The sequence below is a fragment of the Apium graveolens genome, chromosome 8, assembly GCF_009905375.1.
Source record: "Apium graveolens cultivar Ventura chromosome 8, ASM990537v1, whole genome shotgun sequence".
Classification (NCBI taxonomy): Eukaryota; Viridiplantae; Streptophyta; class Magnoliopsida; order Apiales; family Apiaceae; genus Apium; species Apium graveolens.
This window is the reverse complement of record NC_133654.1, coordinates 42,839,424-42,856,776: the sequence shown is the minus strand read 5'-3', so window position 1 is coordinate 42,856,776 and position 17,353 is coordinate 42,839,424. Positions and strand designations below refer to the sequence as shown.

Here is a 17,353-nt window from a genome sequence, read left to right as displayed (position 1 = left end):
TAGATGTCGAGATCAACAAAGTTCCAAGTGAAGGGCCTGAATGTTGGGATCATATCCAGAATGGGCTAGTAGTTGACGATACAGCCGAACGTTCAAGTCGAACCAAAGTCAACTAGTAATAGCGATTAAAGCTTATTGAGGCAAGTATTCCTGAATTTTCTTTTAAAATACTGCAATTATTTCTTTGTTCCTATTCTAAGTTCAGAATAGTTAAATGCTTTATATTTCGCTACAATTACTCTTATTATGCAAGTTCTTTTTCGTTATTGTTCCTATAATTTGATTGCTCTCTTGAGCAAATACCCATTCTTTCGGGTTATTTACGAACCCTGAATTTGGATGTTTTGAATTCAAAATGATTTGACATCAAAACACTCTACGGGCTAGATGTTTACTGTAAGGGCCAGTGATGAGCTGAATCCTATGGGCCGGGGATGGACCGGACCATTAGGCGATAGAGCCTAGGTACCTGAATGGATCTATACAGTTGGGTATAGATCTACACTGTATCCTGACTGATCAGCAGGATATAAGTGTGAACTAGTGTCTAGCCTAATTTATTGTTGATCGCCATTAACAGCAATCTCTCTCGAAAGGTTTTATGATTCAAAAACCGGACAAAACCTTGATTCAGGAGATGAATTGGGGAATCTCTTGTCATTTTTGTACTTATAATTAAAGGCTGGGTAGCAGCCAACATTTATTCACTCAACTCACTCAAATAAATAGAATTGCTTAAAATTGTTTTAAGATTTTGTCCAGAAGTTTTTCCTTTGGTATTAATGCTTGAAACTCAAATTATATACTTGCTGGGCATTTTGGCTCACTCTTGCTTTGTAAATTCTTATTTCTGCCAAAAACAGATAAGGATAAAGTGAATAACTTTGATAGACAACAGAAGTTACAGAAATCTCCGATGCGAGAGGTTGAAGAAGTTAGAAGAATATGACAAGAGCCTTAGTACAAAGGTATTTACACTTGTATTCTAGTTGTTACGAGTTGTAGAAGGTTAGATCCTTGTTTCATACCATAACTTGTAAACGATCCGGATTCAAGGGGTTATTTGTTTATTATTTTATTTTATGTAAAGATTGTTTAGTGACACCGAATCCTGACCCCCGATTTGGGTTGTTACAAGTTGGTATCAGAGCTACAGGTTATTGGTCACTGAAATAAGAATAGGTGAGAGTAAGATTGGAGTGGTAGGCCGTACAAGATAGGAAAGACCCTTGGCATACTCATGTTAAGTTGAGTTGAGTGCGAATTAGGGTTAGCAGATCCGATATGGAGTTGGTAAGATAGGATTGTTGAGAAAGTGTCAGGCGAATATCGTAACGCTATAGGTATATTGAGTTCTCAGATCCTACAGTAATGAGGAATCGACAGATCGACTGAGATTGGGTATGTTAGCCTATTTTTACGTGGTTTTAAAGAAAATGCGATTGAGTCTTGTGAGAACTTCGTGTAAGAGAGGCTAGGTGAGTTTTGGGTACGATTTAACTTAGAATTAGGTAGTAGGACGAGTTTCACGCTGGAGGCAACGAGTTGACGGAAGCTGATGAAGAACCAACGTTGCACGTTTCGAAGGCACCACCGTTACGAGAAGATTCTTATCACTTATCGGAGCTGCGCAAGGAATGATATCTACCCTACTAGGTATAGGTAGGACTAGCAAGAAGATGCGACCCTATCTATAGACCGAATGTCGAGTCGCATGCGTGGTTGCAAGCATAACGTCAGAGACGATGACAAGAATGTCATAGACAGTACTAAATGTCAGTGTTGCGGTAGAATTGCGAATAAAATGATATACGACGGTAAATGAAGTTTCGTCGACTAATAAGTACGAGCAGAATCCAAGGAAAAGTGGAAGAGGTACCAAAGTGGAGAGACCTTATATGGGCATTCTTTTAATTAGACATTTCATTAGTAAATCATAAAAATAGCAAGTAACTTATATAGTAATGACGACCAAATAGTTGATTTCCAAAACTTTAAAATGAGATTTCGGAAAAGATTTTTTTAATCAACTTTCAGAGGATTTTTGCATGAAATGAGTTTTACAATTTGGTTGTCGAATTACTACTTAAGTTCTTGTTATTATAAACAGGAAATGACCTAAAAGGATAATGGATCCAGACTTAGTGTTGTTAGTTCGAAGGACCAAGTAGACCCACTAGTAAGAAGAAAAGTTAAAGTTTTTCATAAAAAACGAACATAAATTTTGTTTAATAATATTAATGATTGAATCAACATGTTAAAATATTATTTACCCAATTCATGAAATTATTAAAATTTAATGAAACTCATAATTCGAACGGACAGAGGATGATTGAAGGAAATGGAAGAGTCTTCCAAATGATTGAAGAAGAATCGTATTTCTATCGACGAAGTTGAGGTGTGGCATGTCAATAATTATTCTACGTGGCATAGATGAAATCAAAAGAAATGACTATAAATTTCGTGGGAGAGCAATCATGATCGAATCATTAAAGCAATTATGTGGAGGCATTACCAGACGATATTCCAAATTTATAATGTGATCCAGACTGTGAATCTCGCATTCGAATGGTTTCTGAAGGCATACATAAGTAAAGCGTGGAAGGTGATCAACACTGACATTCTTCCTTTTAAAATGATAGAATATTTCCTTCTCGATCCTTGAATACGTATGAGCTTCTTCTATCATATGCGGAAAAAATGAAAGAAAATTTATTTTATTCCTTCTGAATTGTTTCTCTTCTCAAATTATTGATTCCTATTGAGAAAAATAGTGTTGTGGTATGACGCTTTGTCCAAATGACAAAGAGTCAGGTGGGACACCACCTAATCATGTGTTGTATGCCATATAGTATGAAAGACTGGCCATCTTGAGTACGAATATGGTTGTCTCATTTACATCTAAATCTTCACTCATTCTTCTTCCTTCAATTTATTGACTTACAGATTCTTCCAACTGTTTGTTACATTGTTATTCCTTATCCGGTTCTTTTCATTCAAAATCCTATTCACAAACTCTCCTTTTGCATAGAGTCTGTTCTTTGACAATTACAAAAGGAATGGAATAGTCCCGTGTAACAAATAGAATTACGTGTCGAAGGAGGATATGATTACAAACTGATAAATGGTGGACACCTGCGAGCAAGAAAGAATGGATACACCGAAAAATATGGACATGGCGAAGATATCAAGTCAGACAATTATTCTTGCTACGGGGATCTCATCAGTACGGTAGATTACGTTAACGCGATGCACTTCGAATTAGAAGATTTCGACGAGAAATGAATCGTTAGTGAACCATAATAATTAAATTAATTACAAAATAAGGAAGTAAAGTTGTGTGCGTCAGACAGAGCAAACGAGTATCGGGACGACAATCAAAGATCAAGGAAATTTTGAACAATGATTCAGACATGCAATTACTACGTGAAGCATCCCTTTGTCGCGGGAATATATTTATCGTGAAGATTCAAGATGGAAGAAATCTTAAATGTAATCGAACTTTGAACGTGTTCTTCAAGAAATTGTGAAGTTCTCTAACTTGCATAAATAAGTTATGGTGAATTCAATGCTCATACCCAGGCGAGTGGCGAAAATCTGATACAGGAACATAAGTGGAGATAAAGTGATGGTGATTCAATTGCGAGAACTTTTAAGAAATAACGAAATTGGTGATGGAGTTTTCATGAAATTATGATAATTAAGACCCTGCGTGGTTATTAAATGATAAACAAGATAGTTAATGAAATTGAATGGGTATCGTCAAAGATAGAGGATTGGTGTGTTTAGTTGAAAGATGCGACATCATTCTTAAACGTAACTATATACAATTAGTAATGGCAAGAATGAGTTAAAAGAATCGCGAAGTAAAATCCTTGAAAAACAACAAGATAAATTTTAAGGTTCACTAATAACATTTTGTAATATCCTGAAAGAACTAAGAAAGGTATAGTGATATTAATCGTTGTTGATTTAAGACCTTAGTCCAATTCCAAAAAGATATATATTATGCCAATTAATAATATATATGCTGATTAAAACGATATAATTTGAATTGTGTTCAATTGATGGATTTGGTTGATGGAAGTGGGTGCATATGATTGTGGATGATCTGGTTGATTGATGGTGTCGGTTTGAGTCCGACTGGTGATCAATAATATAGGGAAAATGCTGCCCAAACTTTCAGAAGTTACCCTACATTTATGGATAAAGAAGTATATTGTCGTTCTCGTCAGTACTCCAAATGATTGCGATCTCGGTTTTTGAGAAAGTGGTTATGGCCAAATCGACTTTATATAATTGATCTTTGATTCCAGTTAGCTAGTCAGCACTTGGATTAAGTGATCAGTTAAAAGAGTTAATTGATCAACTTTACCAATTAATGATCAGTTAAATGGAGATCAATTCCAATTAGATTAAGTCAAATTCTGACATGATTTTCAGATCCGAAATCAAAGCAATTAGCAATTTGGGAGGAAGTAATGGCATCAGCAGAAGTGGAAATTTAGTAAATGTACTGTGATGTTACTAAAAGCCTGTGCGAGATTTTATCTAGATGAATACACCTTTTCAGCAGAGAAAAGGAACAGAAAGTTATTGGTTCATGCTAGTAAGAAGAATATTTTCATGAACTGAAGGTTCAAGATAAAGCAAAGAGATTCTATCATCTGTAATAGCGTTCCATGAAGGACTTGGATGTATACCCATATCGAATGATGAGTTAATGGAAGTTACTATAAATTAGTGGAGAGAACATTTGCAAGAACTGAAGATCCAAGATAGAGTAAAGAAATATTACCTTCTGTAATAGTACTCCCTGAAGGACGTAAATGTACATCTTTATCGAATTACGATTGAATAGAAGTTGCTGTAAGTACTGGGAAACTCCCAAATACAAGTATCCGATTTAAGACAGAGGCTAACGAAGTCTGCATGTGACCTCGAGAAAAAGAAGTGTTGATCAGTTGGAGAAAGCCAAATATACGATCAATGATGATTTAAACGAGGTTAAGAAAATCTCTATCGATGTATTTTAATAATTTTGTTAATAAGAATTTAAATATTATAAATAAAAGCCTGCATTCTAGCGTTAACTTCAGAAATGACTTATCTAATAATGAACATATTAATATTATCAAGAAAATGAAATTTCTTATGTTTAAAAGAGATAATGAATAATAAGAATGGAAAATAAATAAGAAAAGAAGTGGAATAAAAAGAATGATAAATAAATTTGATAAAAATGATCCAGGATATAAGCAAGTTATGAACATCAGTTGTGCCAAAACTAATAGTAGAATGAAGTGAAATGCCGATAATTGAAAATAGGAATTCGTTCCAAAGATGCATGTAACCAGGAAAGGTTAAACAGAGATATTAACGGCGAACTGTTAGAGAAGAACGTTACAATGAATCTCATGACGGAATTCTTTAAAAAATTAAGTGAAGTCCCGGAGGTTCGAATGAATGATTTACCAAGGTTACCTCGGGGAATGAGGTAAGAATTTCTCGTCGGTTACTGCACAGAGTCAAGTTGGTGTCAAAAGCCCTGTATCGTATAGAAATGTGGAATGAAAGAATGATGAAATAAAGAGTGTTTTTGCGCTGTGTGATCATAGGAAAAAGAAAAATGGAGGTATGAAATTACGCATCGATTGTCAGAAGTGGTAAGTCTGAAGATTAAACGAACATAATGTACCAGGAGTATTTGAATAGTGTAATTGTATTTATTGATAACATCCTCGCTAATTCAAGGATTAAGAAAGACCAAGTTAAGCGTTAGAAGATATGCCTGCGGAGGGTTGAAAAGTAGTAACTGCATTCTAAGCTTCAAAGGTAAGAATTTTGGTTATAATTGATTATGAGCTATGATTGCTTGGTTAACTACCAACCAAGAAAGGTCCATTTGGAGCCAGATGTCTAGAGTAGAAAAAAAAGAGTGAATGTTACTAAGATTGCTGGGAAGTAGATAAAGGAATTGGAAAAGTTAGAAATTAAAGAATAGTTTTTGATCCGTCTTCTGGGTTATGCTGATACTTACTTTGTTGTTAAATATCAAAGGTGGTATTATGCATATGATTGATGTTGACTTCAGTATAAGACGTTGTGAGCATCAAAGTTCGTATTGATATCTCATTTGATATGACAACAAAATGAGTATTAGTACCAACATACCGGGTTTTGAATAAAGTTATAATTCATTCCGTTCCAAATTAATGTATTTCCTTTCGGATAGTAAAGGATTCTCGCTCGATGAACATACTTGATAGTGATTGAGAAGAAACTGAAGTATACTACCAAGTGGTGAATTAAAATGCAATTGTCGAGATTTTCCTTTAAATTTTAGCTTTTGAATAGAATTAGAACGTTTCGAAGCATCAGACGCCATGAGCTCAGTATATCGGATGCAGACATATGGTAAATACAAAAGATCGATTAAAGATTCTCGAATATGATTGAAAATGATCATAGGTCAGGCTACCCGAACAGAAGGAGACATGAAAAGTAAAGTAGAAAAAGTCAGTGAAAATAGAAAGTTCATAAACACGAACTATTAGAATTAGAAAGAAAAGAAGGTTAGTGTAAATTAAGTTAGTCCTTTGAAACAATGAGGTAAATAGAGTTATGGTGAATGAGTTGGTCTTGTTGTCTCAGGTATAACGAGTTCATAAGACATTTATGTGTGTATGACCATGAAAAGTAATTTAGCTCCAAATATAGGAAGTAAAGATTGAATTAGGGGTTGCATGAGCAACTGATAAATTTCATGACGATAGAAGACCGTTGAATGGTGATTAAAGTGATGAGTTCCGAGAATTTTAAGTAAGATACTCGAAAAATAGCATGGTCTGTTCCTTAACATGATCCTGAGGACGTAATCCTTTTAAGGGGGGAAGGATGTAACGTCTGAGAAATATTATGTAATTATTTTTATTAATAAAAAATTATTAGGTGATTTTATGTGAATTTTGGTGAATTATTTAATGATTGATATTAATATTTGGATGTTTATTTCTGATAAAATTTAGAAATTTTAATCTTTAAGTATCCAGAATAAAATATAGAGTGTTCTGGTATTTTTCTGGTAATTTTTAGATTATCATATGATTTTATAAGGATTTATAGAATTAATAATGATTATTTCATGTAATTATAAAATTAATTTTTAGAACCAGAAATCATGCCACTTCAATTGTTTTTGCGTTCTTATAATCCGAAACTCTTCCGAAAACTCCTTCCTAACCTAATCTGGTAATTCTGAACACTTTTCATGATTTGACTTTTTCGATTTGGGGTACGGTTTGACTTGTACGAGTCCTGCCGTGAAATTTCCGATATGCAAATCATTTTATAGATCGATAAAAATCCGTATTCCCAAAAGGTTATCACTTTATTTTCGTATAAAGTATTTTATAAGAATCTCTGTTTTAATAATTATCCAAGTCTGTTATTAAAATCGTATCGTCTTTATAGTTACTTAGCGGCTAAGTAACCTATTTTTGGATCCGATCTGTAAATATAATTATCGAATTATTAAATAAATAATATACTTGATGAGTCTGTCAGCTGTGCTTTGTTTATTACAAATTGTGTGTGATCTGTTGGGTACAAAGATTAATTGTATAGTTAATTATTAAGTTGTACGAATTATTTTGCTTTTAAAATGATTTTATTGAATGTTTATTCTTATAAATGCTAAAATTATCTCTAAAATTATTTTTGTTGTTTTATAATCTTAATTATTATTTTTGGGAGTTTATAAAATTAAAAATCAATATTTTACTAATTATTTATCTTTAAATGATTTTCCGATTTTATTTAATTGTAAAATACAGGCGGATGCCCGTTTCAAAAATGATTTTTTTAAATTATAAAATTTTTACGATAATTAGTTTTAATTATCTCGAGAATTTTTAAATATGCTCGGATAAACTTTCAGACTATTGTTACTCGTAAATTAATATATTGGAACCGTAAATGGAAGTACGAACCGGGTTAATAACGAAAAAAAACAAAAACAAAAATAAAATCCTAAATCTACCCTTGCACACCCCACCTCCTTTCCCTCGACCCCAACCCCCAATCTCTCCTTTCTCTCTCGGATTCCCTTACAATCTCTCTATCAATCTCTCAATTCTCACTCTCTTATTTTCTATTTTCATTTCTTTTCCGCCTTATTGCCTGTTGCCCTGCTTCTCGGTTCCCGGCGACTGTTTTTCCCTTATTCCGGCGTGGAGTCGCCGCCCGCTTTCGGTGAGGCTCGGTGGCTTTTGTCTGGTTATATATATATGTGTTCGTGTGCGTAAATATATATATATATATATATCGTGTGTGTGTATATGTGTGTGTGTGTGTGCGCGATGTGTGGGTGTGTGTGTGTGTGCGAACTGTGGGTGTGTGTGTCTGGTTGACGATGGCGCGTGACTATCACTGTTGTGGCTTTTGTTTCCGGTTGCTTGTGTTTTCAGTACACGCGCGTGTGTGTATCGTTTTACTGGTTGATTTCTTTATGGTTTTCTGATTTTTTTATGAATTAAAAACGGTGGGATTTGAGTGATTATTTTGGATGGTTTATTCGATTAATTGTACTGATTCAGAGTAAATATTTACAGTATTTATTCGAATTATTTGGTATAATGTTTCGAATAAATTTCCATAATTATTCGAATTATATTTTAAAGGTTACAACAATTAATCGGTGAATTCGTGTTGGATGTCCGTTATAAACGGGAACTTGCAAATTTTACCGCCGTCGACGAAGAGCTTCGGCGAGTCCACGGTGGACGGTGATGATTTTTATCTGAGTCCTACGAATAAAATAAAACTACAAATAAAAACATAAAAATATGAATAAAAGTACGAATAAAAATAATTAATAACTGAATTGTATCGGTGATTAGGATTGCGAATGGTGATTGGATTGTTGTTGTGGATTGACGTCGAATTGTTTCGACGGGTAGGCCGATAAACAAAGGAGACGCTGCCCGATTTTCGGGAAACTGATTCCGAAAATACGGGAACGTAACCTGTAATTATCAGAGACGTCGAACGAGGATATATAATTAAATATTATGAAACCTACTTACGTGACGTGACAAGATATTTTGTGAATAATCTATTATCCTATTTTCAAAATAAGAAATATGCGTATTTTCTGAAAATAAATACCGAACCGAGTCTTGAAGATGTGAACCCTAATTGCTATGTGTATTTTAATAATACATATAAATATAAGTTGGGTTATGAAATCGCATGGGTAGAAGTGATAGTGGTATTAAGTTGAGCTTAAGCGAAGCGATTATCTGAATTAGAATATTTTCATCATGCAGGTCCTAGACGGAAAACCCGAGTATCGACATCGAACTAGGAACGATATAATGATTAGACGTCGAGATCAACGAAGTTCCAAGTGAAGGGCCTGAATGTTGGGATCGTATCCAGAATGGGCTAGTAGTTGACGATACAGCCGAACGTTCAAGTCGAACCAAAGTCAACTAGTAATAGCGATTAAAGCTTATTGAGGCAAGTATTCCTGAATTTTCTTTTAAAATACTGCAATTATTTCTTCGTTCCTATTTGAAGTTCAGAATAGTTAAAGGCTTTATATTTCGCTGCAATTACTCTTATTATGCCAGTTTTTTTTCGTTATTGTTCCTATAATTCGATTGCTCTCTTGAGCAAATACTCATTCTTTCGGGTTATTTGCGAACCCTGAATTGGGATGTTTTGAATTCAAAATGATTTGACATCAAAACACTCTACGGGATGGATGTTTACTGTAAGGGCCAGTGATGAGCTAGATCCTATGGGCTGGGGATGGACCGGACCCTTGGGCGATAGAGCCTAGGTACCTGAATGGATCTATACGGTTGGGTATAGATCTACACTGTATCCTGACTGATCAACAGGATATAAGTGTGAACTAGTGTCCAGTCTAATTTGTTGTTGATCGCCATTAACAACATTCTCTCTCGAAAGGTTTTATGATTCCAAAACCGGACAAAACCTTGATTCAGGAGATGAATTGGGGAATCGCTTGTCATTTTTGGACTTATAATTAAAGGCTGGGTAACAACCAACGTTTATTCGCTCAACTCACTCAAATAAATAGAATTGCTTTAAATTATTTTAAGATTTTGTCCGAAAGTTTTTCCTTTAGTATTAATGCTTGAAACTCAAATTATATACTTGCTGAGAATTTCGGTTCACTCTTGCTTTGTAAATTCTAATTTATGCCAGAAACAAATAGGGATAAAAGTGAATAGCTTTGATAGACAATAGAAGTTAGAGAAATCTCCGCTGCGAGAGGTTGGAGAAGTTAGAAGAATATGACAAGAGCCTTAGTACAAAGTTATTTACACTTGTATTCTAGTTGTTACGAGTTGTAGAAGGTTAGATCTTGTTTCATACCATAACCTGTAAACGATCCGGATTCAATGGGTTATTTGTTTATTATTTTATTTTATATAAAGATTGTTTAGTGACACCAGATCCTGACCCCGGATTTGGGTTGTTACAACTGATGCTCCTCATCAAGCTCCTTAGCCTTCTGCATCTTGTGATTATAGACTTCACGGGCAACTAACACTCTTTGGAGCGTCTACATGAAACATAAAGAAGCATGAGTCTACATATATCAACCAAAAGTATAAAACAAAAAGAAAATAAATACGGATCTAAAAAGTAAAAGAAGACTTACATGAAAGGAGTAGCCTGCTGCATGGCCAAGAATGTCATCAAGCTCCTTAGCAGAATGTTCCTCCATTGATTGAGGGAGCACCTTGTCATCAAGAAAATGTGCGAAAGAGTGGGGATCGGCACGAACACACTAACTTCGAGTCAAGAGTGGCGTGGGAACATTAGAGCTAATGGTGGTTACAGATGGGTTAACACGAACCTTCTTATTCAAGGGGCTAATTGGGGGACTGAATAAAGGGCTAGACAACATAGGAGCCTTGGACGACTCAGTCTCAGTAGACCTTTCCTCACGGGATCTCTTATTGAATAATTCTTTACCAGAAATAAAAAAAGGTTTAATGGTTGGGGGCTTAAATTCTACAATTAGAAAACATGGTTCAATCAGGGATAACAAAAAAGTCCACACAGATAAAGCCAACGAGATGTATGTCAGGAAAGAAAGAAAACGACATATACCTTTGGCGTATTTCCATCCTGTGCTCATCCCAACGTCCTGGTCACTTTTGGGGCTCTCCAAAGTCTCGGAAGACAGACTCTGGACTGACGTAGAAGGTTTGACAACAACAGATACGACCAGTTTTCCCCTAGTCCTCTGTGCAATATTCCTGGACCCGGTTTTCTTCAAAACACTACCTTGACCTCCCTGTGACTTCTTCATATTGTCTACTACTCCTCGACATTGACTTTACCAGTGTTGCGAATTGGACGTCCAAGACAGTTGGGCCATAGTCTTTCAGAAACATGCAGAGACCGGATTGTGTCCACAATGGCCTTAGTGACTGTGTCGTTATCATCAAACTCAAAATCACAGTCTACGAAAATAAACAATATATAAACACCTCAACAAATTAAGTCTACGATTAAAACGCCTAATTACGAAAGGATAAGCATCATATAGTGCTAACAGTGGTGAGACAAATATGAGAGGTCCGCAACATAAGACACATACAATAAACATAGAATAATACAGTGAATAAAATATTTGCAGAAAAGATTTAAGAGTCATACCCGTGTTGTTCCAACGTTCCAGAAGATAATCAGCATCTTCGCCCAGTGATTTCTTCTCAGCAAACACATAGTCTTTCTTCCAATTTCTATCGTTGACGGTTTCATTGTTGAGTATCAAGGGGTCCTCAGTATCTTTATTTGTGAAACCAACTCTATAATTACTGAACTTCTTGAGGCTGTAAGAATGCTTCATGACGCTTACATCGATATTCAGTCCATGTTTCTATTCGATAGCGTCAAGACACGCCAAAACTCTCCAAGAAGACGATATCAATTTCCCAGGGGATATGTTTAGTGCAGTTAATACACCAGCAACAAATTTAGAAAAGGGGAAAACTAGGCCAACATCAAATGGGTAGTAGTAAAAATATACCCATCCTTTCCCGAATGAATCAGCACGAACAGTCGAGTCTGGGACGACAATGTTGACGTTGGTGTGGAAAAGTAACTTCAACTCTTCAAACCGTTCTAATTTGATTAAACTGGGTTGGCTATCACGAGCATCAAGTAGATTGGTCATAATCCAATTAGGGTTTTCAGGAGAAGTTTTGGGGGGTTCACTATGACTTTCAGAGCTACGAGCGGATTTTTTGGCCATGGATGTGGTAAGAAAAGTGATTTGGATTTGTGACAAGAGATGGAAGAGGATTGAACAAGATGTGATGAATAATGTTACAGAAGAAAGAGTTGTGAGAGTATATAGAGAAGAGGAAGAGTAAAGATAAACACGGGAGAGGGTTTTTTGGAAATTGGAGAGCCAGTGCATGTATATCCACGCAGCACATGGAACGATTACCAAGAAGTGATGAGACGTCTCCCCAGATACAACTAATTATGACAATAGATTTTACTTAACCACAATTCTAGCTAAAAGATTTTATAAATTTAATCTTTATATTTATAAAATCTGGGGCTATTGTTTTGTGTGGAATTTATGACATGACAAGAAGGAGTCACGACATTGACATGACGGGATGTTAAGACAGGAAGAGTAAGAGATCGTCTTAGACAACATTAGCAGAAGAAGCTGAAGCCTGGGAGTAGGACTCAGTCTAGCAGGTTCCGGATAAATAGGAGAAAGAATAGGAATGCTTATCTCCATGATTAACAACATCGGTTTGAATGAGAGAAAAAAGAGGGGAGGTTGGAGAAAAAGAATGAGAGCAAACAAGATAAGAGGATGATTATGATCAACACGAAGACACATCAATCTACAATCGGGAAAGAGCGGAAGAACATCCCGGTTCATGTTCAACATACCACCAAGTGTCTTAACCATATTTCCCAAAAAAAATTGTATTCATAGTGGCAAAATTCAATCTCTTGTAATACAATTTTCAAAAGATTAGTTGATCATATTTCGGTTGGGCATAGAATCCCACCCGCGATTTTTCCCGTTCTCGGTTTTCCGCGTCACTAATCTATAGTGTCATAATAGTTTATTTTACTTTAGTTTATTCGTATTACCTTAGATCAACGATAATCGATTCTTAGCATTTAACCACCAAAATTTCGGTAAAAACAATAACTAGGGATTGATCCCGCACCTCATGTACTAAGTTGTCACTCTGACTGGTTGAACAAATTGCCTGAACGATGAACTTACCCCCTGTCAAATTTAGAATTATTATTTTTAATTTGTTTTCAATATGTAAAATGATATAGGTCAGAGATGTACATAAAATCAAGACGCTTAATTAGACTAAAATTGATAAATTCTGACAAACACTAATAGTGCCGCCAAGCAACCATTTATAAATAGCACATATTTACATGCATTTTGATAATATAGTCCTCTTACTTGATCTCATTAAATTTGTTCTTTCTTCAAAAACAATAATGGCTCCAACTTTCACTAACGATTACAGACATTTTGCAGTAACGAAAGGGCATGGAACAAAGGGTCTCTCCGATCTCCAGCTCGATTCCTTACCAGAGCAATATATTCAACCTGTGGAGGAGCGGTTGGACATGACCAAAGTCCTGAAGGAAGAGTCCATACCCGTGATCGACATGTCCAATTTGGATGATCCCAATGTCGCTGATCAGATTGTGGCCGCTGCTGAAAAGTGGGGATTCTTTCAGATTGTGAATCATGGAGTCCCTGTTGAGGTTCTTGAGAATGTCCAGGAAGCTACCCGTAGATTCTTTGCTTTGCCTGTGGAGGAGAAGATCATGTTTACCCAAGAAAAGTCTCCTACAAATTCTGTTAGGCTTACAACAAGCTTTCTTCCAAAAGTAGACAAAGTTCTCGAGTGGAAAGATTATCTTAGTATCTTGGTTTCTGATGAAAAGTCTTTTGAATTTTGGCCATCTGCATGCAAGTGAGTTCATTTTCTTTTTTGAACAAGTTTAACAAGAATCTTTATTTTTCACGACCATCAAAATAAAGAAATACTCCAACTTTCGATCCATCGTTAGTACTTTTTTTGTTTAATATTCTATCTAGCTAAGTGTTAATATTTTCTAAAATAACATATTTTTCTTCACTAGTTTCGGTAGATATTACTAAACTATTAGATTTTTATTAATCTCTTTAATTTACCTTTATAATCTCCGTGCCCGGGTCAAATATTAACGGGGACAAACAGAATAATTAACTTATACATTGGGGTATCGCCCAGGGGTTCATTAACTTAAATTATGGTTAATTCATAGGTCAATATTCATTTTAAGTGTGGAATAACAAATTTATTGCCATTGTGTTTCAGAAATGAAGTAATGGAATATGTGGAGAAGTCTAAGTTGGTGATGAAGCGGCTACTAAAAGCCCTTATGCAGGGATTAAATGTGGACATGGAGTCAAAAGAATCACTTATAATGGGCTCAACGAGAAACAACCTCAACTACTATCCTGTTTGTCCAAACCCTGAGCTTGCAATTGGAGTCGGACGCCATTCTGACGTCTCCTCACTCACATTTCTCCTTCAAGACAATGTGGGAGGATTATTCATCCGAAAAATGGAGACTGATACCTGGATTTCCGTGCCACCAATAACGGGAGCAATAGTAATAAACATTGGTGATGCTCTTCAAATCTTGAGTAATGGGAAATACAAAAGTGCTGAGCACTGTGTTGCAGCCAATGGAAGCAACAACAGAATCTCTGTGCCAATCTTTGCCAACCCTAGACCCGATGAAATTATTGGCCCGCTGTCTGAGGTGCTCAAGAATGGAGAAAAACCAATATACAAACACGTTTTGTATTCGGATTATGTGAAACATTTCTACAGGAAATCTCATGATGGGAAGAACACTCTTGATTTCGCAAAGATTTGATTGCTTGTCCCGACCACAAGTTGTTGAATTAAATAAAGTCATGTACCTTGCATTGTGTTTCATGTTGAAAAATCTGTATTAATAAAATCATTAAGATGAAGAACATGCATTGTGGCATGTTACATTCCGCAGTAATAAATATTAATAAGCATTATGTAATAAAGAAATATATTTGATAACAAAAAATTTGTTATTCTGTTTTCGAAACTGATTTCCAAATGAGCGGAGAAGCATATATAATAGTAATTTCAAGATACTGAGTATGGCTAGTGTTATAGCCAAAATTTGGTATTGGATATCTTGGGTCAAATACGGGTCAATTGTAATTGAATTGGGGCAAGAAGATGAATAATTAGGTTTTGGTCTACATTGTATGAAGCGAAGACGCGCCCTGTATATGTAGGATGCGTCCATGATTGTGTCGGCTGTATTTTGGGTTGTCATGTAAAGAGATGAGGAGGAAGATATTGAAACACTACAAGAATAATGTCAATAGACATCACACATTAGACATCGGTTAACTTTGCCACTGATGTTAAAAGAGGTATTGACATCATCCCGTATTTTTGTGATGTCTTTGTTCTTTGTAGACATCGGTTATAATTAAACTGATGTCAAAACTTCACCAAAAAAAAAAAAATCGCGCCCACATTTTCTTTCCCCCCTTAGTCAAAATTTCATTCAGTTTTAGTCCCAAAATTCCCCCCTCCCAAAATTCCCCCCCCTTAACCAAATTTTTATTCCCCTCATTCCAATCTCCATCTCAAACTCCTCTCTCTCTCTGGAATGAACCCCTCTCTCTCTCGAACCTCTCTCCGCTCACAATCTTCATCTCACCGTCTCAACTCCTCTCGCATCTCTCTCGAATCTCTCTCTCCCTCGCATCTGTGCTCACATCTTCCATCTCTCGACTTTGTGCTCAACCTCTCACCTACCTCTGGTAATCTTATTTGATTAGAAACTTTAATTGGTAACGTGGAATGAAACTAGTGTTGATGTTTTGATCGAAACAAACTTTGTAAATTGAGATTTTTTCAAATCGAAACCCTAATTTACTTTTAAACAGAAGTGAATATATATATATAGCCATTGTATCTCTCATAAAACACTCTTTTGGTTTACTATCTCATCCAGAGTCGCCGTTAAAAGCAAAAGCAGAGAAATGATGGTTCAGGGTCTTACTCATCGCAAACGCCACAATTATGCCACCAAATCCAACCAATACTGAATTGTCAAAACCCCTGGTACTCTTTTCAAAAACCCCCTTTCGATTTATGATTTTTTTGTTACTTACTAGTTATTAATTTTTAAGAATATGTATGTTGTTTGATTTTATATTATATACTTTATTGTTATGTATATATCTTTATTAATTATTTTTGTAATTAGTTCTAAAAGTGATTGTTTAGATTTGGGAAATGTTAAGGTTAAGATTATGTAAATGGTGATATTTTAAAATTTGATGAAACTTTAGGAGGTAAGCTGGTTTATCAGACAACTAAGAAGAGAGCTAGTGGACCTAAATGCCCTGTTACCTGAAAGCGAAGCCATGGGGTATGTTTTTCTTGCATTTATTTTTGATTTTTTTTGCTATTTACATTGTGTATTTGTCGATTTTTAGCTATTAATTTGTGTTTTAGTTGTTACAAGGCTAAATAGTTGTTACATTTGGGCTTGTAGCAATGTAAGATTATATATATATTTTTTTGAATAATTAGGCTTAATGCCTTATAGTTGAGTATTGAACGATAAAAGATAAGCCCTAACCACTTGCATCGTGCTCGCTTTAAGATTCATCGAGTATATGAAACTACTAATTTTGACTCTTTGCATTTCTCTGGAGTCTCTTTTTAGGTCAAACTAGCTTATACATGTGGTCACATGTCATCCGTCAAACTTAAATCACAGTGTTAAGTATATACATCAATAACTACTATCAAAACTTTAAATCATATCTAAGACTGATTATGGTCGAGACTAAACTTTACATGTATCTAAAAATCGATGTAACTTGTCTTGAAGAACATATGTGATGTTCAATTTAATCGATATACATGTAAGTTTCTTTTTTATTTGCCTCTCCTCTTTTTCTTCAGTTTCTTATATACTGATCAAGTTCCAAGAAATGTAATTTATTAAAATTTATTTGCAGAAGTATACGTATGCAATTTATTAAAATTTCTTTTGAGTTTTGAACCAGAATCTGACTTGCTGTTTTGTTGTTCTATTTCTCTCCACAAAATCTGACTTTTGTCTGCAATTTGCTTTTCTATTTTGATATTTGATTAGTTGTGTCAATTCTGATGAGTTATTATAATAACTATCCTAAAATATGAGCTATTTAACAATGCCTTCTCTTTATTGACTA

General features: G+C 35.1%; 1 protein-coding gene across 1 annotated transcript; it reads left to right on the top strand.

Moving 5' to 3' along the window:
• The first annotated feature begins 13,482 nt into the window (after positions 1 to 13,482).
• LOC141678177 (feruloyl CoA ortho-hydroxylase F6H1-3-like) lies at positions 13,483 to 15,192 on the top strand. The gene is made up of 2 exons (XM_074484427.1): positions 13,483 to 14,030; positions 14,418 to 15,192. The coding sequence occupies exons 1-2, from the start codon at positions 13,546 to 13,548 to the stop codon at positions 14,983 to 14,985; spliced, it is 1,053 nt and encodes a 350-aa protein (XP_074340528.1). The 5' UTR covers positions 13,483 to 13,545; the 3' UTR covers positions 14,986 to 15,192.
• The last annotated feature ends 2,161 nt before the right edge of the window (positions 15,193 to 17,353 follow it).